The 24,310-nt window shown below is 43.4% G+C and overlaps 1 protein-coding gene across 4 annotated transcripts in view; it reads right to left on the reverse strand.

Annotated features, from left to right (window-relative positions):
• usp47 (ubiquitin specific peptidase 47) overlaps nt 1-24,310 on the reverse strand; it is a 229,929-nt gene that overhangs the window by 161,504 nt on the left and 44,115 nt on the right. For 2 of the 4 annotated variants that reach the window (XM_072272897.1, XM_072272896.1), the window contains exon 2: nt 1,343-1,402. The exons of 1 other annotated variant lie outside the window; for it this stretch is intronic. In XM_072272897.1, coding sequence (XP_072128998.1) covers nt 1,343-1,402 — 60 coding nt within the window. Of the gene's footprint in view, nt 1-1,342; nt 1,403-21,112; nt 21,519-24,310 lie in introns of those variants that run through there. One more of the 4 variants, XM_072272898.1, reaches the window with a different exon arrangement.

The following is a 24,310-nucleotide window of genomic DNA, read 5'->3' on the forward strand; positions in this document are numbered from 1 at the left end:
TCCTCCACCATCAACTCTGCTCTCAAACGTATCTCTCCCATTTCATGTACATCTGCTCTCACCCCATCCTCCCGCCACCCCACTAGGAATAGGGTTCCCCTTGTCCTCACCTATCACCCCACCAGCCTCCGGGTCCAACATATAATTCTCTGTAACTTCCGCCACCTCCAACGGGATCCCACCACCAAGCACATCTTTCCCTCTCCCCTATTTCTGCTTTCCACAGGGATCACTCCCTACGCGACGTCCTTGTCCATTCGTCCCCCCCCCCATCCCTTCCCACCGATCTCCCTCACGGCACTTATCCGTGTAAGCGAAACAAGTGCTACACATGCCCTTACACTTCCTCCCTTACCACCATTCAGGGCCCCAGACAGTCCTTCCAGGTGAGGCGACACGTCACCTATGAGTCAGCTGGGGTGATATACTGCGTCCGGTGCTCCCGGTGCAGCCTGCTATATATTGGCGAGACCTGACGCAGACTGGGAGACAGTTTCGCTGAACACCTACATTCTGTCTGCCAAAGAAAGCAGGATCTCCCAGTGGCCACACATTTCAATTCCACATCCCATTCCCATTCTGATATGTCTATCCACGGCCTCCTCTACTGTCAAGATGGATCCACACTCAGGTTGGAGGAACAACACCTTATATTCCATCTGGGTAGCCTTCAACCTGATGGCATGAACATTGGCTTCTCTAACTTCCATTAATGCCCCTTCCTTCCCTTCTTACCCCATCCCTTATTTATTATTTTTTACTTTTTCCCCTTCCTTTCTCTTTTTTTCCCTCCCTCTGTCCCTCTCACTATATCTTCCTCTGGTGCTCCCCTCCCCCTTTCTATCCCCCTAGGCTTCCTGTCCCACAATCCTCTCCCTTCTCCAGCCGTGTATCCCTTTTGCCAATCAACTTCCCAGCTCTTGGCTCCATCCCACCCCCTCCTGTCTTCTCCTATCATTTCGGATCTCCCCCTTCCCCCTTCCACTTTCAAATCTCTGACTATCTCTTCTTTCAGTTAGTCCTGATGAAGGGTCTCGGCCCGAAACGTTGACTGTGCTTCTTCCTAGAGATGCTGTTTGGCCTGCTGCGTTCCACCAGCATTTTGTGTGTGTTGCTTAAAAAGACAGCACAGGTACAGGAATTCTCAGTTTCTAATTAACCAAAAATAAAGCTACATTATGGCAGGTAAAACAAACAACAGGAGAAGTAAGCCAACTACGCTTGCTTTTTTTTGTTAGCACTGCCCAAGATTACTGGAACAATGTGAAACCCCGGCCAGGCCATGTTATTGCCTCATTCACAGGCTGTTAATACTTTCCAGCCAATGCAACACTGATACTACCTGAGAGAATTTCTTCTTCATTTCCTCAAAGATACTTTGTCTGCAACTCCAAAACATCCCCTAAGATACACAAAAGGTAAAATTACATATTTTAAATCATATGAAAAGCAAAGATACATGCCAGGGGAATTACCAGAAACAAGAAACAATATGCCAAAGAGCAAGCAGAGACTACATTGTTAGATGTACAGTGGACTCAGGTTAATTGGGCGACTGGTTAATCAGGGCAGCTGCTTATTTGGGATGTCTTAAAGAACAAAAACTAATTGAGAAAATACCTGGGATTCCCTTCATTTATGTGGGACATAATGCCACTTAATTGGGACAGGAGACTTGCTGAACAATTTTTAAACTAGCATCAGACGCCTATACTTGTGTAGCCATTAGACGCTACACTGTAGTCAGAGCGAAGTTTTTAAATAGCATCAGTTGCATTGTGTTTGTATTAAAAAGCTGTGATTTTTGTCACTAATAGTGAGAAATAAGCAGTAAGATAATTACACTACTGTTTCAAGCATTCAGGCTCGGAGGCTGACAGTCAAAATGAAACAATTGCACCACTTCAAAAAGTCAGTAGCCTCAAAGAATTTGAAGGCATCGACAATCATCTTCAATGTTACAATGAAAATAAAAATTTGGCAGATGTAATCATCAAAAGCATTGTATGAAGGCAGTCCATAATCCGCACTAGGTGTCTGCACTGATTTTGTTAATTTACTGTCAATCAAAAGAACAAGGCAGCTTACACTGGATAAATTCCTCTGTCAACAGCTATCAGATCCAATGCAGTTTTATAATACTATAGCAGCAGTGGTATTGTTCTACTTGGTTCTGTATTTCATTTAAATACATAATTTGTTACTCAGTTAAACATCTTTTTTAAATAGCTTTTTAACTATTTCCATAAAACTTCAGCTAACTGGGACAGCCACTTAATTGGGCCAAAATGTACTGGTCTCGATTAACATGCATCTACAATAATTCAAAATAAGTTGTAATAGTTTTAAAAACAAAAATAAAAGGAGACAATAAAAGGACCCTTCCTTAATCTACATTTTTAACCCCAGGTATAAATCCCTTGGGTAATAGCCACACAGCTACAAGGGACTGCAGATGCTCAAATCTGGGGTAACACATAGGCACTTTTTACAACAACATCTACGTCCCGATCCAAAACATCCACTGTCCATTTCCATCCATTGATGCTGCCTGACCTGCCGAGTTCCTTCTAGTGCCTTTTGTGTTTTGTACAGCATCTAGCCCATCAGTTCTGTCATACCTTTGTTAACCTATATGTCTCTAAATTCCGGTAAAATTCTTAAGCAACACACACAAAATGCTAGAGGAACTCAGCAGGTCAGGCAGCATCTACAGAAATGAATAAATAGCCGAGCTATTTAAGTGGAACAAGTGCTACACATGCCCTTACACTTCCTCCCTTACCACCATTCAGGGCCCCAGACAGTCCTTCCAGGAGAGGCCACACTTCACCTGTGAGTCGGCTGGGGTGATATACTGCGTCCGGTGCTCCCGATGTGGCCTTCTATATACTGGCGAGACCCGACACAGACTGGGAGACCGCTTTGCTGAACACCTACGCTCTGTCCACCAGAGAAAGCAGGATCTCCCAGTGGCCACACATTTTAATTCCACATCCCATTCCCATTCTGACATGTCTATCCACGGCCTCCTCTACTGTCAAGATGAAGCCACACTCAGGTTGGAGGAACAACCTCATATTCCGTCTGGGTAGCCTCCAACCTGATGGCATGAACATTGATTTCTCTAACTTACGCTAATGCCCCACCTCCCCCTTGTACCCCATCCGTTATTTATTTATATACACACATTCTTTCTCTCTCTCCCTCCTTTTTCTCCCTCTGTCCCTCTGACTATACCCTTTGCCCATCCTCTGGGTTCCCCCCCCGCCTCCTTTTCCTTCTCCCTGGGCCTCCCGTCCCATGATCCTCTCATATCCCTTTTGCCAATCACCTGTCCAGCTCTTGGCTCCATCCCTCCCCCTCCTGCCTTCTCCTATCATTTTAGATCTACCCCTCCCCCTCTCAAATCTCTTACTAGCTCTTCCTTCAGTTAGTCCTGACGAAGGGTCTCGGCCCGAAACGTCGACTGTACCTCTTCCTAGAGATGCTGCCTGGCCTGCTGCGTTCACCAGCAACTTTGATGTGTGCTGCTTGAATTTCCAGCACCTGCAGAATTCCTCGTGTTTACATTTTTAAATAGCCACCCTTTTGGGCTGAGACCCTTCTGCAGGATAGGAAAGGAAGGGAGAGGGTGCCAGAATAAACAGGGGTGGGTGGGGGGGGGGAGAGTGGAAGGCTAGCTAGAAGGTGGTAGGTGAAGCCAAGTGGAAAAGTCAAGGGCGGGAGAAGGAATCTGATCGGAGAACAGTGTGGACAATACGGGAAAGGGAAGGAGGAGAGGACACAGTGGGAACTAATAGGCAAGTGAGAAAGAAGAATTAAAAAGTCAGAGTGGGGAACAGGTAAAATTTGTTTTCTAGAAGAAATCTATATTCATGCCATCAGGTTGGAGGAATACAAGGTGTTGCTCCTCCACCCTGAGGGTGGCCTCATCTTAACAACAAGAGGAGACCATGGGCCAACATGCTGGAACTGGAATGGGAATCGGAATTAAAATGTTTGGTTGCCAGGAAGTTCCACTTGTTGGGGATGGTGTAGAGGTGTTCAACAAAGCGGTCCCCCAATTTACAACAGTTCTCACCAATGTAGAGGCTGTACTGGGAGCACCCGACACAACAGCCCACCCCAGCAGATTCGCAATCTTAACTGTAGATCTCACACTATTCTCTCATCCAAACAGTCAGTCTGGCAAATCCATGCCTCAGGAACATTGCCTTTGCTAAACAGAAAGTTATAGAAACATAGAAAACCTACAGCACAATACAGGCCCTTCGGCCCACAAAGCTGTGCCGAACATGTCCTTACCTTAGAACTACCTAGGCTTACCCATAGCCCTCTATTTTTCTAAGCTCCGTGTATCTATCCAGGAGTCTCTTAAAAGACCCTATCGTTTCCGCCTCCACCACCGCCACCCCATTCCACGCACTCACCACTCTCTGCGTAAAAAACTTACTCCTGACATCTCCTCTGTACCTACTTCCAAGCACCTTAAAACTATGCCCTCTCGTGCTAGCCACTTCAGTCCTGGGAAAAAGCCTCTGACTATCCACACAATCAATGCCTTTCATCATCTTGTACACCTCTATCAGGTCACCTCTCATCCTCCGTCACTCCAAGGAGAAAAGGCTGAGTTCACTCAACCTATTCTCATAAGGTATGCTCCCCAATCCAGGCAACATCCTTGTAAATCTTCTCTGCAGCCTACGGTTTCCATGTCCTTCCTGTAGTGCAGCAACCAGAACTGAGCACAGTACTCCAAGTGGGGTCTGACCAGGGTCCTCTATAGCTGTAACATTACCTCTTGGCTCTTAAACTCAATCCCACGATTGATGAAGGCCAATGCTCCATATGCCTTCTTAACCACAAAGTCAACCTGTGCAGCAGCTTTGAGTGTCCTATGGACTCGGACCCCAAGATCCCTCTAATCCTCCACACTCCCAAGAGTCTTGCCATTATTATATTACGCCCTCATATTTGACCTACCAAAATGAACCACCTCACACGTATCCGGGTTGAACTCCATCTGCCACTTCTCAGCCCAGTTTTGCATCCTATCAATGTCCCGCTGTAATTTCCACACTATCCACAACACCCCCAACCTTTGTGTCATCAGCAAATTTACTAACCCATCCCTCCACTTCCTCATCCAGGTCATTGATAAAAATCACAGAGTGGGGGTCCCAGAACAGATCTCTGAGGCACACCAATGGTCACCGGCCTCCATGCAGAATATGACCCATCTACAACCACTCTTTGCCTTCCATGGACAAGCCAATTCTAGATCCATAAAGCAAGGTCCCCTTAGATCCCATGCCTCCTTACTTTCCCAATAAGCCTTGCATGGGGTACCTTATCAAATGCCTTGCTGAAAGCCATATACACTATATCTACTGCCCTACCTTATCAACGTGTTTAGTCACATCCTCAAAAAATTCAATCAGGTTCGTAAGGCATGACCTGCCTTTGACAAAGCCATGCTGACTATTCCGAATCATGTTATACATCTCCAAATGTTCATAAATCCTGCCTCTCAGGATCTTTTCCTTCAACTTGCAAACCACTGAAGTAAGACACACTGGTCTATAATTTCCTAGGTTATTTCTACTCACTTTCTTGAATAAGGGAACAACACTCGCAACCCTCTAACCTTCCGGAACCTCTCTTGTCCCCATTGATGATGCAAAGATCGTCACCAGCAATCTCCACCCTCACCTCCCACGGTAGCCTGGGGTACATCTCATCCGGTCCCGGTGACTTATCCAACTTGATGATTTCCAAAAGTTCCAGCATATCCTCTTTCTTAATATCTACATGCTCAAGCTTTTCAGCCAGCTGCAAGTCATCCCTACAATCGCCAAGATCCTTTTCAGTAGTGAATAATGAATCAAAGTATTCATTAAGTACCTCTGCTATTTCCTCCGGCTCCATACACATTTTTCCACTGTCACACTTGATTGGTCCTATTCTCTCTCATCTTATCCTCTTGCTCTTCACATACTTGTAGAATGCTTTGGGGTTCTCCTTAATCCTGTCCGCCAAATACTTCTCATGGCCCCTTCTGGCTCTCCTAACTTCCTTCTTAAGCTTTCTGCTAGCCTATAATCTTCTAAATCTCTATCATTACCTAATTTTTTGAACCGCTGGTAAGCTTTTCTTTTCTTCTTGACTAGATTTACAACAGCCTTTGTACACCACGGTTCCTGTACCCTACCATCCTTTCCCTGTCTCACTGGAATGTATTTACACAGAACCCCATGTAAATATCCCCTGAACATTTGCCACATTTCTTCCATATGTTTCCCTGAGAACATCTGTTTCCAATTTATGCTTCCAAGTTCCTGCCTGATAACCTCATTTCCCCTTACTCCAATTAAATGCCTTCCTAACTTGTCTGTTCCTGTCCCTCTCCAATGCTATGGTAAAGGAGATAGAATTGTGATCACTATCTCCCAAATGCTCTCCCACTGAGAGACCTGACCAGGTTCATTTCCCAATACTAGATCAAGTACAGCCTCTCCTCTTGTAGGCTTATCTACATATTGTATAGCGGTACAGCACAATTGGTTATTAAAAAGTTGTCCTGTGATAAGGCTATGGTTAAATTGGTGAGTTGCAGTGGGGTTCGTTGCACCGCAAGGGCCTGTTCTGTGCTGTATCGCTAAATAAATAAATAAGAATTTTTACCAACATTGAAAATTCAGTTATTCTTATGAACTAAAAGTGGCTTTAGAAACCAAGGTACAAGGGTTGACATGGTATGCTTTCAGAAAGCAAACCTTTCAGTACTAGTGTGCCACAGAGACAACCTGACCCTGGCAGGAGCACAGAAGGACAGCAAAGCTACACAGCAGGAATGCAGAGAAGTAAAAGAACAAAGGTACAGGTACATGAGGACATGAATAAACAAGAGCTATTTAATTATTAGCATGGCTACCAACTTTATATTATGACCTAAGCAGAGTTTAGATCTAAGTGCCTTTCAAGATTAATTCTAAAATCTATATGGTTTAATGTCATTTCCTATAAAGGAAGTGTAGAGTGAAATAATGTTACTCCAAATCCGACACAGCACAAAAAAACACAAGATAAAGAACACAATAAATAAATATTTTAAAAAAGCTAAAACACACTGTATGTACATAAAGTGACGTTAGGCACAGGAGTGTCTGTACATAAATGATCAAGTAGTGGTGAAGGTGTTGATGAGCCTTACTGATTGGGAAAAGTAACTGTTTTTGAGTCTGGTGGTCCTGGTGGGGATGCTACATAGCCTTTACCCTAACAGGAATGGGACAAACAGTCCATGAGCAGGATATGTGGAATCCTTCATGATATCACTGACCATTTTCATTACCTTCCTGTATGCATGTCCTTGATGGTGCTGCTGATGGCTCATAGAGTGAAAAACACATAACAGAAAACCTATAGAGGCAACAACTCTGTCAGTAAGTTCAGCAGGGATGGGACAAAATTTTGGCCAAGGAATCATGAGATGGTTTGAGCTTTAATCTGTACAGGTGACACTTTAAAGATAGATACTTGTGTTCTTCTGCTGCACTTGTTAAGCCATGCTTACGGTACACTAAAAAGAATCCCACCAAGAAGAATTTATGAAGAAATATTCAATACAAGGTGCTCTTTACCTCACTTCCAGCTCTATCTCTATCTATATACACACATATAAAAACACAGGCCGGACTTAGATTACTCAGTTAGGGGTGACCGTGAAACACAGTATTGGTTCAGTGAAAGGTAAGAGTTGCAGTACAATGCTCAAGAACTTTTAAGTGGCACAAGATGATAAAGGGACATTATTCCCATAGATAGTTTAATCGATTGGTTTATCCAAAATCCAAGTTGCCTGACATGCAGCATTACACTGCAAGTCTGAAAAGAGCAAGCTATCCCAATCAAATCTCCATTCTCAAAATTACACTACATGATAACTATTACTTCAGAGATTTGCAATCATGTAAAAGTACAGATCATTAACATTCCCCTACTAATACTTCCCACAAAGTTCTACAATAAGTGGTGTTTGCTGATTATAGGGATGTGGAGTAGGAGCCATGTGAGAGCCACTGGGGAATTACTTGGTCCACATGGCTACTCTCTTGACTGCAAAGGAAGAAGCAATTACCACTGATACTTATTGTGTCTGGATTTGAGCCACTGGACAAACACTGCTTTATCCCTGCAACACACACCTTGCAGATGCAATAAATTAGGTCAGCGATAAGCAGCTTGGAGTGTGTATATTTATCAAAGTGAACTAGAAAATTAATCACAATGGATCAGAGTATATTTACTGTAACTTAAAATGATTTCTTTATTTTTTATTTATTTAGAAATGCCCCACCGGCCATAGAAGCCGCATCACTCAGCAACCCACCTATTTAATCCAAGCTTAATCATGGGACTATTTACAATGACCAATTCACCTACCAAATGTTACATCTTTAAACTGCTGGCAGGAACAAGAGCACACTCACAGGGAAAACATCTCAACTCATTACAGACAGCGGTTGGAATTGACACCGGGTCACTGGTGCTGTAAAGTGTTATGCTAACCATTTTTATTTGCCAACCATTTTCTGGGATTTGCCAATCCCAAAAGTTGAATAACCAAGTTGAATACATTGTCCACATCATTTATACACAGAGTTACTAGCAATGCACAATGATATTAAACCTGAATCTTATTATATGACTTTAGAACTCATGCCAGTACATAGCTAGCTTGCTGATGCCAGATTCAAACTTTCAGGGAAATTTACCTTTGCTCAGTAACAAAGACTATTTTTATCTCACACAGATGACTTTGCATGACTTTTCTTTAATCTAACCATTTAATTTGTCTGGAGCCTCTGAATGTCATGAAGCGTTTTCACTCATTAAGTAGAAGCATTCCTCTGGAGTCAAGCAGCAACTTCTATAATCAGTCTGCAACTCATTGGAAACACTCTCCTACGAGTAATTAGTACAAATGTACGCCAGGGAACCCAGATCACACATTCAGTAATTATGTGCCATTCCCAGTAATTGTCAAGTGCTGTTATCCAGGTGAACACTCTAACTTTAATTTTGAATTGCTTCATCATCCTAAAAGCATAGAACATAGAACAGTACAACACAGTGCAGGCCCTTCGGCCCACATTGTTGTGCTGACCCTCAAACCCTGCCTCCCATATAACCCCCCACCTTAAATTCCTCCATATTCCTGTCTAGTAGGATCCAAAGTGATCCAATTACACTGATATTTCTACATTAGGGTGTTGCGGCAGTAGTAGAACTTAGTAAAAGGGTTTCAGTTCCAAAGCTATCCTGGATTCACTCTCAAGTTCATAAAGTAATCAAAAACAGGTGAAATACTCTTAACAATTTCATCTAACCTCCCTAATCCAGAGGAGGAGTGAAACGTGGACATCAGTATGAGATTTGTCATTCAACTTCAAGTTTAATTATCATTCAACAATATATGAACATAGCTAAATGGAAAAGCATTCCTCTGGAGTCAAGCAGCAACACAGATTATCAGCAGGACATAGTACAAATGGTTACAATTTCAAAAAACATACAGTCACAAAGGAAAAAAATAATAATATAGCCCAAATACAACAATGGCATGCCTGTAGTCATGGTCAAGCTTGTTCTTCCACCGAGCAAACAATGGAGGGCAGCACAGCCGAGAGGGGCCAACCCCCAACACTGAACAGATTGCAGCTCGCCCTACAGAGGCTCTCCCACACCACCTCTCGCATCTCCTATCCTGGATGGCTACAAGAGGTAAGATCGCAGCTTCAGCCTAAACAAAGAAACATAGAAAATAGGTGCAGGAGTAGGCCATTCAGCCCTTCGAGCCTGCACCGCCATTCAGTATGATCATGGCTGATCATCCAACTCAGAATCCTGTACCAGCCTTCTCCCCCATACCCACTGATCCCTTTAGCCACAAGGGCCTTATCTAACTCCCTCTTAAATATAGCCAATGAACTGGCCTCAACTGTTTCCTGTGGTAGAGAATTCCACAGATTCACCACTCTCTGTGTGAAGAAGTTTTTCCTCATCTTGGGCCTAAAAGGCTTCCCCTTTATCCTTAAACTGTGACCCCTCGTTCTGGACTTCTCCAACATCGGGAACAATCTTCCTGCATCTAGCCTGTCCAATCCCATTAGGATTTTATACGTTTCAATCAGATCCCCCCTCAATCTTCTAAATTCCAACGAGTCTCAGCCTAGTCGATCCAGTCTTTCATCATATGAAAGTCCTGCCATCCCAGGAATCAATCTGGTGAACCTTCTTTGTACTCCCTCTATGGCAAGGATGTCTTTCCTCAGATTAGGGGACCAAAAGAGCACACAATACTCCAGGTGTGGTCTCACCAAAGCCTTGTACAACTGCAGTAGTACCTCCCTGCTCCCGTACTTTGCTACAACCTTGCCACAACCGAGGCAATGCAGCTGCCCCGCCAACCACCACGCCATGGAACCAGTGAAATGGACTTGCAGTATTCAGGTAAAACATCCATTCTAAATTAGTTCTTTTTTCCCTGCCTAAAATCTAAAGAATTTTAGAAAAGATCTCTTCCATTCCAGGTGGCCACCATACATTTTGTTTTTGAAGGGATCTTTATCTCTTGCATCATTTGAAACTCTATATTAGAGTTACAAGCCAAAATTTAACAGGTTCATGTCAACCTCAGTCAGCTTTATGCAAAATTGAGCAAATACAGTGGATTCTGGTTAATTGAGCCATCAGTTAATCCTGGCAGCCACTTATTTGGGACAAATCTTAAAGAAGAAAAACAATTGAGAAAAGGCTGGGATTCACTTTGCTTAAGAGTGCCTAAGACATTACCATAGTACTGTGGTAATTTTATGTATTGCATTGTACTGCTGCCACAAAAAAACCATGACATATGTGAGTGATGATAAACCTGATTCTGGTATGAGTATCTTATGGACTGAGAGTGGGAAGGGGGCAGGGAGAGGGGAATCGTGGTTGGGGAAGGGAGAGGGGAATCATGGTTGGGGAAAGAGGAAGGGAGAGGAGAGGGAGCGGCAAGCACAAGAGAGACACTCTGTAATGTAACTCTCATCGATCTTTCCCATCCCTCTAAGCTTTCTATCTCTCTTACAAAGATGTGAAGGTTTTGAAGACCTGAATGTCTGCGAATCTCAAGCAGGAACTGGAGGCCTAATGTCTGAGTTAAGGGGTCAAGAATTAGAGCTCTGGAGGCAGCCTGTCCTGGGATGGATTGATTGATTGATTGAGAGAGAGTGAAAGAGAGAAAGGGGCTCGTTTTGCTCGTCTTCTTAGCATTGTTGCTTGTGTTGCACTGCAGAACATTGCTATGTTGGCACCAGAATATGTGGCAACACTTGTGGGCTGCCCCAGCAAATCCTTAGGATTGCAGGTTGTTAATCCCTTTGTTCATCCTCAATCTAATCACCTCACCTTAAGTTGCCAAAAGGGAAGTGACTAAATTTATGATCAGCAAATTTCATATTTGTAAATAATGTGTTCATCACTGTAGCTTAATCAAGTGTGACCCACCAAAAACTATAATTAACCCCTTGAACTACAGTAAAGCTCTGATGATTATCAAGCAGCTGCTTTCATTGTTAAAGCAAAGCCTCACTTTGAATTGATACAACCTGGCTGTATTCACTTCAGCAGGGAACCCACTGCTAATACTGATTTCATAGCACCTTTAACACAACGTACATGCCTCGTAAAAAACAATTTTTCAAAACACATCAAACAAAAATTGATGATGAACCATCTAAGACATTGGGAGCACGTATGCTAAAAAATAACCCAGTTGTGAAAGGAGGAGTGCTGGGCATAGGGCTAGCAAACCCAGAGATACAGAAACGCCAACAGATGCTCCAACGACCTTATCCTTGGAAGAGGAAAGGCTCTTCACCTACAAGACGCATCATGCTGTGGGGTAAAAACAGAAGCCACAGAGCCGATCAATCTTCCAAAGGCCCACGTCAGAAGACTCTGGCGAGGCGCCGTCAATAGGCCTATGTCCTAGTAGGGGTGATGGGCTTAAGAGGTAGTGTGCTAAAAATAATGAAGTATTATACTGAAAAATTCCAGCTTTGCTTTGAGCTTTAATGCACTGAGAATCTGTAGTATTATCAGCTTAGGTATATTTTTAAACAAAGAGATATGGGTTGTGCATCGTTGAAGCAGACACCATGTAACACCTGTTGATGGCGGTGCATATGTTGTTCATGTTGGCCTCTCGCAGTACGCTGGTGTTAGTGTGTAGGTCCTTCAAGATAATCCTCAAAATCCTTCTTGATAAATTTGGCACAGTACAGTAACTCACCGAGACTCCTCAGACAGCATTTTCCAAACCCGCCACCTTTAAAAGCTGGACCATCTACAGGACACACTGCAGTAACTCACCAAGACTCCTCAGACAGCATCTTCCAAGCCCACCACCTCTACCAGTCATAGCAGCCACAGGACACTCGACAGTAACTCACCGAGACACCTCAGACAGACCTTCCAAACACACCTTTACCGGTTGGAAGGACAAGGGCAGCAAAAACACGAGGCATACCACCCCCAAGCCACACATCATCCTCCTCTAAAGTACATTGTCACCCCTTCAGATTTTTGCTGGTTAAAAGCAGGAGAAATATTAGCAGAAGAGATTCTGTTGATGCTGGCAGTCCAGAGCAATACACACAAAATGCTGCAGGAAGCATCTATGGAGAGGAGATCCTTCATATGGACATTGAAAAATGCTTTCCCACTGATAAATTTTTGTGCAAACAATAAACATAAGACATAAAATTGTGCTTAATTTTCAGAATAGAACACTTACCTTTACTGATCCAATTCCTTTGGGCAAGGGAGGCACCATCGGTGATAAAAACCATGAGAGTGTGGATGAAAAAAACAAAAAGCTGCCAAACAAAAGGGAAACTCGAACCAAGGTATAAATACTGCAGACAACAGGAATTCTGCAGATGCTGGAAATTCAAGCTAACTGAGTTAGTCCTGACGAAGGGTCTCGACCTGAAACGTCGACTGCACCTCTTCCTACAGATGCTGCCTGGCCTGCTGCGTTCACCAGCAACTTTGATGTGTGTTGTATAAATACTGCAGTTAATGTTGTGATTATGAGCAAAACCACCCGCTGCGTTTCAGAGTATCCACAGTCTGCTACACGATAAAATCTAGTCTCACCTTCCAAAACTTTTTAAATGTCAAAGAAAAAAAGAATAAGAAAGACCAGCAGTGCATTGGTAATCGCACGGAACTGTAGATGCACCCCTGGCGAAGAGCCTTACAGTAGAGTCCTGCAGAAAGAACTCCATTGAATACATCAATTTTATAGCAAGAGGTTTGCTACTAACAACTGACCTAATGTCCTCATCGAGGCAGCAGCAGCAGAAAGATCAAGTAGTTTCAAGTTCCTGGGTGTCAACAGCTCTAAAGATCTATCCTGGGCCCAACATATCAATGCCAGGCACCATAGCAGCTATATTTTATTTGGAGTTTGAGGAGACTCATTTTGTTCACAAAGACCCTTTCAAATTTCTACAGATGTACTGCGGAAAGCATTGTAATTGGTTGCATCAGCACCTGGTATGAAGGGACCACTACAAAGGATGCAGTAAAAGCTGCATAAAGTTGTAAACTCAGCCAGCTCTAGCATAGGCACTACCCTCCCCAGCATCAAGGACATCTTCAAAAGGCGATGCCTCAAAAAGGCAGCGCCTCAAAAAGGCAGCATCATTAAGGACCCCCATCATCCAGGACATGTCCTCTTCTCAGTGCTACCATTAAGGAGGTTGTACAGGAGCCTGAAAACACACATTCAACATTTTAGAAACAGCTTCCTCCCTTCCACCATTCTGAATGGACAATGAACACTACCTCAATATTTTTTTGCACTAATTTTTATATTTTTAATACATGTCATATGGTAATTTATCTTTTATTATGTATTGCCTCTACTGCTGTGACAAAACAAATTTCACGACATATGCCAGTGATATTAAACCAGATTCTCATTCAATGTGATGGTGTACATGGTGATCCAGTTCTCGACATCCTGCTTATTACATTTTGACTGAGAATTTTACAGGAGGGATAGTGTAATTGCCAACAGTGCAAATATGCAACTCCTTTCCTTGAGTAATGTAGTCCAAAAGTTAAGGCTACCCCCACTCCCCCCAACCCAGATAAATACATTAAATGACTAAAACTGACTAACTGACAAAGTGGAGAAAAGATTCACAAGGATATTAATGGAACTGAAGGCTTGAGTTAGACCTTAAGATATAAAAGCAGAATTAGGCCATTCAGCCCATTGAGTCTGATTATTATCCCATTCTCCTGCGTTCTCTCCGTAAACTTTGACATCCTGACTAATCAAGAACCTATCAATCTCCACTTTAAATATATCCAATGACTTGGGCGTCTGTGAAAATAAATTCTACAGATTCAACACCCTCTGACTAAAGAAATTCCTCATATCCATTCTGATTGGATGACCCTCTATTCTGAGAGTGTGCCCTCTAGTCCTAGGCTCCCCCCACTGCTGGAAACATCCACTCCACATTCACTCTATCTAGGCCATTCAATAATTGATAGGTTTCAATGAGATTCCCCGCCCCCCCCCACCTTATTCCAGTGAGTACAGGTCCGAGCCAAACACTCCTGTTAACCCTTTAATTTCTGGGATCATTCTAGTGAGTCTTATCTGGACCTCCTCCAATGCCAGCACATCTTTTCTTAGATTAAGAGCCCAAAATGCTCAAAATACTCCCCAAGTGCAGTCTGACAATGCTCTTATATTCTTGTTCTCTGAAAGTGAATGAAAACATCCCTTAATTTTATGCATGACAATTCAAATATTATCCACATTTGGGGCACCATGAGGTCAGTATTACAGCTCGAGGCATCGGAGGTTGAAGTTCAGTTGTGGCTTCCTCTGTAAGCAAGTTTGCACGTTGTGCACGTGTGCACGTTGGATTCCTCCAGGTGCTTCGGTTTCGTCCCATAGCCCAAACAGGTGAATTGGCCCATGTAAATTGGCATGTGGTTAGGCTAAGATTGAAAAGGTGGGCTGCTGAGCGGCACAGCTCAAGGGGCTGGAAGGGTCTATTCCACACTGTATCTTTAAATAAAAAAATTGTTGTCTACAGAGCAATGCTGGAACAAGTGCAGAAAGTTGCTCCCCTCACCCATAACAGACTGTTGACAATTAATAATATACCAGCACTTTGTTCATTTTTTTTTCCATCTCAAAGGTTGCTGTTTACACTGTTTCCAGTGAGTGTGAAGGTAGTGGGACAAGTTGCTCTAGTGGTTACCCACCTTGATCCTTCAGCCCCACCTATGTAATAGCTGATTAAAGTTATTGAAACAGAAGTTGGTACTGCTCTCCTTAAAGCAATGAAGTTAAGATGGCATTGAAAGAAAGAAAAGGATTTTCAAGTCTCACAGAAGTCAAGCAAATGGAGGATATACAGGTATAATAAATGATAGAGCAGTGCAGAACGATGACTTTTAAAAATCAAAGTACATTTATATATTTTGCTTGTAGTTCTTGTATTAGGACTAAATCCCAAGTACAATATGAGGCTGTGCATCTTTAACTGATAGTCACGTGTGGCATGGCAGTGTAGTGGTTAGCATAATGCTTTGCAGTGCTCGCAATCAGGGTTCAGTTTCTGTCACCATCTATAGGTTTTCCACTTGACCGCATGGTGTTGCAGTTTTCTTTCACATTCCAAAGATGTGTGGGTTAGAGTTAGCAAGTTGTGTGCGTGCTATGTTGTTGCTGGAAGCATGGTTACACTTGCAGGCTGCCCCTAGCACAATTCCTGGATTGATTTGGTCATTGATGCAAATGACGCATTTCACTACATGTTTTGATGTACATGTGACAAATAAAGTTAATCTAATCTTTAATCAATTATCATTGCTAGTGGGCACAACACAAAAACATTTGAAGAGCTTTTCAGGGCTTCGAGTCAAGGTGGGAGGAGTGCAGTGAACCATCTTCAGTCAAATAGAACAGTACAGCACAGTACAGGCCCTTCGGCCCACAATGTTGTACCAACCCTTAAACGCTGCCTCCCATATAACCCCCTACCTTAAATACCTCCATATACCTGTCTAGTAGTCAGGTCAAAGATCTTAAGAGTTTAATTGAATTGAATTAACTTTATTACTTACATTCTTCAAAAACACGAGGTGTAAAAATCTTTACGTTACGTCTCTGTTCAAATGTGCAATCACAGTAATTTATAATAAACATTATGTACAACAGGATAGTCAATTTAACATAGAAATACAGTAGCGTCAGCATGAATTAATCAGTCTGATGGCCTGGTGGAAGAAGCTGTCCCTGAGCCTGCTGGTCCTGGCTTTTATGCTGCAGTACCGTTTCCCAGATGGTAGCAGCTGGAACAGTTTGTGGTTGGGGTGACTCGGGTCTCCAATGATCCTTCGAGCCCTTTTTACAGACTAGTCTTTGTAAATGTCCTGAATAGTGGGAGGTTCACATCTACAGATGCGCTGGGCTGCCGCACCACTCTCTGCAGAGTCCTGCGATTAAGGGAAGTACAGTTCCCATACCAGGCAGTGATGCAGCCAGTCAGGATGCTCTCAATCGTGAATTGTCCTTCAACCATACACACAAATACAGCCAAATGAAACAGTGTTCCTCTGGGGCCAAGGGAATGTCAGAGGCAATGTTTTCTTTTTAAACTCACAATACCATGAGGGTGCATGGAATGATCTACCTGGGGAGGTGGTAGATGCAAAAACATCAGGGATTTTTAAGAGATGCTTAGATGGGCCATGAATGCGATGAAAATGGAGGGTTATGGACATTGTGTAGGCAGAAGGGATTAGTTGGCTGATTGGTTACTAATTTAATTGGTTCGGCACAACACTGTGGGCTGAAGGGCCTGTTCCTGTGCTGTATTGTTCTAAATTCTGTGTTCGAAGATTGAACTGCGATTATTAGATTAGATTAGATTCAACTTTGTCATTGTGCCGAGTACAGACACAAGGCCAATGAAATGCAGTTAGTATCTGTTCAGAAATGCAAAGAATAGTGTTATTTATAAAATAACTGTGAATAAAAAGTAAGTGCTACGGCACACAAATATAAAAGTACTGAGACAGTACAATACAGATGCAATATTGCTTAGCGCTGTGATGTGAGGTTCAGCAGGGTCACAGCTTCGGGGAAGAAGCTCTTCCTGTGCCTGCTCGTGCGGGAGCGGAGGCTCCTGTAGCGCCTACCAGATGGGAGGAGAGTAAAAAAAACCCATGGTTAATGTGAGATGCATCCTTGATGATGCTTTTCGCCCTGCCCAGGCAGCGTTTATGGTAGGTGTTCTCAACGGTGGGCAATTGGGTGCCGATAATCCGCTGGGCAATTTTCACCACATGCTGGAGTGCTTTGCGGTCCGATACAGGACAATTGCCATACCACACTGAGAAGCAGTTGGTGAGTATGCTCTCAATGGTACAGCGGTAAAAGTCCGTCAGTATCCTGGGACAGAGGTGAGCTTTCTTGATGCTCCGCAGGAAATAAAGGTGCCGTTGCGCCTTTTTGATCAGGATGGAGGAGCTCAGGGACCAGGTGAGATCCTCGGAAATGTGGACACCAAGGAATTTGAAGCTTGATACATGCTCCACTACAGCTCCGTTGATATAGATGGGGACGTGAGTGTGGCTCCTAGCATGCCTGAAGTCCACAATGACCTCCTTGGTTTTCTGGGTGTTAAGAGCCAGATTGTTGTCGGCACACCACACGGCCAGGTGCTGGACCTTGTCCCTGTAGGCAGTATCGTCATCCCCTCTGATCAGGCCAACCACCGTGGTGTCGTCTGCAAACTTGATTATGGAGTTAGAACCATGTACAGGAATGCAGTCATAGGTGAAAAAGGAATACAAAAGAGGGCTCAGCACACAGCCTTGAGGCACGCCGGTGTTCAGGGTGAGAGTGGAGGAGGAGAAGTTGTCTAATGTCAGTTAGTCAGAAAATCCAAGGTCCAATTGCAGAGGGATGAGCTGATACCAAGCCGGCGAAGTTCGGCGATCAGCTTGGAGGGGATCACAGTATTGAATGCCGAACTAAAGTCAATGAACAGCATTCTGACATAAGAGTTGGGGCTGTCCACGTGGGTCAGGGCAGAGCCGTGGAGATGGCGCCCTCTGTTGACCTGTTGGTGCGACAGGCAAATTGATGGGGGTCCAGGGTAGTGGGCAGACAGGATATCAGATGTGATAGAACCAGTCTCTCAAAGCACTTTACAATGATGGGGGTGAGAGCAACCGGATGGAAGTCCAGCACCTTGAAAACCCAACCGGAGAGAAGTTGCAACAATGATGAGGGTCTTTGATGGATGCTGTATTCTATGGCAGCACTAGGTGAATGGGTCCTTAAGGATGTCATAACCAAGGGGTGGGGGGTGGTAGTGGTGATAAGCTCCCTCTACCTATTAAATGCTCTCAATGCCATGCACCTCAAACAGCCTCTGACATCCAAGTGCATCCCCTGGCCCCTCACATGTGGCTTAGCTACCAAGCCCGGTGGGACAGTTTCTTCTGACAGGAGAAAAGGCGAAGGTGGACTGCTGGCTCCTTAATACCAGTCACCGGGTAGATGGGGCTCATCAGCCGTGATTGGCAGCTCATCTAGAAGGAAAACTCAGATCTCAAACCACCACTACTGCAGCTATACCCAACTACCGGGTAAGGCTTCATGAGTAAGCCCTGAGGAAAGATCCAGAGCTGGAGTCCCTAAGGCAGTCCTACGTTGAGTTCAACGCTAACTGACAACTCCAGTGGCACCGCTGGTGTCAAACTGTATCAGTCTCTGCCGTTCCTTTAGCTCTATCAGCTGTGTGCAGATGGAGAGCCTGTTGCATGGATAACCTTGCTCTCCGTATCATACTGCCCTGGCTTGCGTATCGACAAACAGCACTGTACCAACAAATGTAGACAGCCAGCACACAATGTCCATGGTTGATCCTGACTAACAGAGGGCCCACTGACTGGGTGAAGAGCCTAGTGAAACAGCAGAAGGACACACCCCTTACTGGAATTTGCAAACTCACTAGATAGGAGTGAAAGTAAAACTGCATTCTGAATGCACTACAGTTCACTGGAATACCAGTGTACTATTGATAATATTCCATGCAATGTTGAAGCAGGATATTTTAGAGCCATTTAATTAAGTCACAAAGTACTGTTTCACATTAATCATAAATTGCAAACATCAGTACATTCCAGTACAGACCCTTCGGCCCACGATGTTGTCCTGATCTTTTAATCTACTCCATCAATCTAACCTTTCCCTCCAACATAACCCTCCATTTTTCTACCATACATATGCCTAACCAAGAGTCTCTTAAATGTCCCCAGTACGTCTGCCTCCATAATCACCCCCGGCAGTGCATTCCATACTGTGTAAAGAACTCTCTATCCCCACCCACTCCCCCAACTTTCCACCCTGGGAAAAAGTCTCTGGCTGTCCACTCTATTACTGCTCCATCAAAAACTCTGACAAACTTCCATGGATGCAGGATGGAGAGTATCCTAACTGGTTTCATCACAGCCTCGTAAGGAAACAGCGATGCCCAGGAATGGAAAGTAGCAAATACAGTCCTAGTCCAGTCCATCACAGGCAATGCCTTCCCCACCTTTGAGCATATTCACATGGAGTGTTGCCTCAAAATAGCAGCACCCATCACTATAGACTGCACCACCTCCCAATCCAGGCCGTGCTCTCTCTTCACCACCACCATCGGGCAGGAGGTACAGGAGCTTTAGGTCTCACACAACCAGGTTCAACCATTAGGCTCCTGAAATGGCATGGATAACTTCACTCACCTCAACACCGAGCTGATTCTACGACCTACAGACTCACTTTCAAGGACTCATTACAACTTATTCTCATTATTCTTCTTCATTTGCACAACTTTTGCACTTTTGGCATTTGCCAATGTTTATGTAGCTTTTGTTAATAATTTTATTTTTGTAAAGTATAGTAAAATTTTCATAAATTTGTATTTTAGTTTCCTGTAACTGCCTACAAGAAAATGAATCTCAAGGTAGCTCATGGTAACATATACATACTTTGATAATAAATTTATTTTGAACTCTTCATCCTTTTGACAGGCAGCTCAAAGACTAGGAAAAATAAGCCTGTACGATCTCTATTCAAAAATGCAGTAACCAAGTCCACAAATAGGAACACAAGAGGAAGTGATTCTGCCATTCAGAGGCAAATGGTATCTCACGTTGCTTTATTTTAGTTTTGCCTATCAAGAGTTGTGTAATTTTCAGTGAACCTACCAACTCCTCCAGTACTGATTTGGAAGGAGGGTTGAAGAATTTCACAGAGAATGTTTCAGGGTCTTTCCTTCCGTTTGAAGGACAGCACTACAGATGAAAGGTTCTTTGGCAGTAACAGGTGGACAAAGCTAGGTGAGAGCAGCTCGCGGGCCTCATACCCTAGTAAGATAGGGACAAGCCAAGCCTAGCCTTGCACGTGAAGTCAGCTTTGACAGACTGGGCGGATGAGATCAATAGTGAGACCCAAAGGCCAAGGCGGCGGTTCTGCTACTCTTTGTGGAGAGGGAAGAGCATGATAAGGGGCTGAAGTAGTCATGGTCATCTACTGCAAGAAAGGAAAACCCCAGTTTGTAAATTCTACTCATACACTGGACCCAGACATCTGAGGTCAAGAGAGTGGAACTCTCCAGTGCAATGGCTGTTCTACTTTAAAAACTCTCCTGCACAGTTTTCCTGTCATCATTGGATACAACGAACAACCACCAACAATAATAGAATATAAAGAAAATCCAAATGAGATCTAACAATATTCTCAAATAGTCTCAATTAACTATTCATAATCCTATTCATATCTAATAGATGCTTGGATGCCTTGCAAGTCCAACTTAATCAGTCAGCAAGTTTCCATGTGGCCAGGACTGTCCGTACTCAAAATGAAGATAATATTTATCTTTTTCTACCAACACAGGTCTGGGAAACAACTAGACCAATTCAGAAACTTGCTCTTCAGTCATCCCAAACCTCTCACACTTACCAGAGAATCAACTACACGTCCCTTCTTTCCTTTGACTTTGAACGACATCAAAACATCCCCAAAAATCTTGAACATCTGTAGTCCACAGAGTGAGACCCTGCTTGGCTTCCCACACTGACAGTTCCAGAGAAACTATGACCTCCAAGCCTGTTCTGCTGCCGAGGCCTGAATTACAGTTGAAGGTCACAAGACAGTCTCCACAGTTGGACGGCATCTGTAGCAAATTTCAGCAGCAACAGTAACGAGAAATGGTGGAGAGATAGCAACAACCATTATTTGGTTCAAACGTTCCACAAAACCTAATTAGCGTCCATTTTCTTTCCAGCAGGATCGTTAAGGGAAGTGATACGAGACATTAACAGGAAATCAAATAGAAAGTTGAAGCAGCTGCCGGGACTGGTTCACCTTAAGAAAAGTAAATACAGAGTACTTCACTTCCTTGTTTCAAACCCAGTTGCTTTTCTGGCCACTTCCTGCCTCGCAAGCCAATCGAATTCTATTGTATTTGCATACCACCAATCCAATGGAAACCTCAGCTATTTCAGTATCAGTGTTTGCTCACTGCAGTTAAACTGTTATTTGTGAAACAAGGAAATGACCAGCAATTTTAGCTATGTGGTGGAACACACAGTGAACGCTCAGTGATCGCACTCTGGTCCTAGAGTCTAGTCATAATGGATTGAAGCGCCAGGTACAATCAGAATCTGAATTACCACAGATATGTCATGAAATTTGTTTTACAGCAGTACAGTGAGATTGGTGATCTCAGGTTGTCTGTTTGGCCAAGTCCCCATGACACTATTCCAAACAAAGTGATGCAGGTTTGAACCTGGAATTAGACCATAAGACCCAGCTGCAGAATTAGGCCATTCGGCCCATCAAATTTGCTTTGCCATTTCATCATTCCTGATGTATTATCCCTCTTAACCCCATTTTCCTGCATTCTCCCCTTACTAATTAAGACCAATCAACCTCCATTTTAAATCTACCCAAAGACTTGGCCCCCACAGACATCTGTGTCAATGAATTCCACAAATTCACCACCTTCAGGCTCAAGAAATTCCTTCTCATCTTTGATCTAAGGAGACGTCCTTCATTATTGGCTGTCCCCTCTGGTCCTAGACTCTCTCACTATAGGAAACATACTCTTCAAATCCACTGTCTTGGCCTCATTTTCAATATGTCTCAATGAGATCCCCCTTCATTCTTCCAAACTCCAGCGAGTACAAGCCCAGAGCCATCAAATACTGCTCATTCATTACATGTGCCATTCACAGGATCATTCTCGTGAACCGCCTCTGAGTCATCTCCAATGCCACTGGTTGGAAGAGAAACCAGAATCCATTTTCAGCACAAGCAAAAATTTGAAATCACCTCCCAAAAGATTCAAGCTGCTTGGTATTCAAGCTGAATCGGTAAAGACTTCAGAATTAGATTTATCATTACTGGCTTATACATCATGAAATCAGTGGATTTGCAGAAGAGAGCAAAAATATAAAATTATTATACCTTACTAAAATAAATAGTACAAATAAAGAGGAATAAGGAGGTAGTACTCAAAGGTTCATGGACCATTCTGAGATCTGATGGCGGAGGGGGAAAAGCTGTTCCTGAATCATTAAGTATGTGTCTTCAGACTTCTCCCCAATTGTATTCATGAGAAAAGGCCATGGCCTGAATGCTGCGCCAGATAAACTCATGACAGGTTTGGACATCAAGGAAAATGGTTCATGGAAATGACTTACAAATGAACCACGGTCTAACCAAATGACACAAGCTAACACGAGGGAGCAATATTTAACCCAAGAGATTCCTCAGGTGCTGGAAATCCAGAGCAACACACAAAATGCTCGAAGAACTCAACAGGTCAGGCAGCATCTGTGGAGAGGAATAAATAGTTGATGTTTCAGGCTGAGACCCTTCATCAGGGTCCAAAACATCAACTGCTTATTCCTCTTCATAGTCGCTGCCTGACTTGCTGAGGTCCAATCCTTAAACACTCATTCAGCATTTCCAAAGTACAAAGGCAGTGTGGCCCACAAGATCATCCTGTGTGTGTGGAAAAGTGGATGATGCATTTGGCGGTATGAAAGTAACTACACTGTTAATATTTAATTGACTGCAACATGTTTTATACAAGCTGTTTCTTTTTCCTGTTTATTCCAAATCCAAATACAGGTGTGGGGTTAAACACTTCTGCTATTACTGGTGCTACATTATTGGTATATTTGTGAGCACTCTGTGTCCAATTCCTGCTACACACACAATTATCCAGCATTAAGTCTGACACTTCCCTGAAACACAATGGAAATTAAACAGGAGCCAACTTTCAAAGGTCACATTAACAATTTAATGTTTCCATGAGGAGACCTTTGCTAATCAGCTGACCAGAGAGCACCAACCTTCATCCTGACAAGGTCACACAGTAGAAAACAGAAGTGTGAGAAGTGTGTCCTAAACAATTCTTTGTAAACACCCTTGTAAATTTTCTCTGCACTCTTTCAGTCTTATTCATACCTTTCCTGCAGGCAGATGTGTAGGTGACTAGAAACGCACACTATACCCCAAATTTGACTATAGTCCATGTGTGGGTTGTCATATGCAACTTCAACATCCCAAGTCCTGTACTAAAAACAATGATTTCTGAAAGCTAATATGCCAAAAGCTCTCTTTATGAGCCTATCTACATGTCACATCGCTTTCAAGGAATCATGGATCTTGTATTCCCAGATCCCTATGTTCCAGCACACTCCTCGGTGCCCTTACCAAGAGGTGTAGATAGGGGAGACACGTCCTTTTCCAAGATGGAAATGTCAAATACAAGGACACAGCTGTAAGATAGGGTGGGGCATCAGGGTTGAGGGCAGAGTGTGTGTTTTAGGGACAGGGTGGAATTCAAAGTAGCTTGGGCGGTGAACTTTTATTTAATTAGTACTCTAAGTACTGGGCACACACTGCCAGAGGAGGTGGTGGAGTTCTAGACAATAGTAATGTTTAGGAGGTATTTAGACAGGCACAAGAAGAGGTGGAACATTTAGTATCCTGAAAGGCCCTGTTCCTGTGCTGATCTATATTCTAAGTGTCTTCGTATGCAGCCACTTCCCATCTGCCTAAAAGGATAGTCACGCAAGATTCAATGGGAGCTTTCAAAAGGGGAACTGAGTAAATACTGAAGAGGATAAAGAACTGTACTGACTA

This window comes from Mobula birostris, chromosome 11, assembly GCF_030028105.1.
Source record: "Mobula birostris isolate sMobBir1 chromosome 11, sMobBir1.hap1, whole genome shotgun sequence".
Classification (NCBI taxonomy): domain Eukaryota; kingdom Metazoa; phylum Chordata; class Chondrichthyes; order Myliobatiformes; family Myliobatidae; genus Mobula; species Mobula birostris.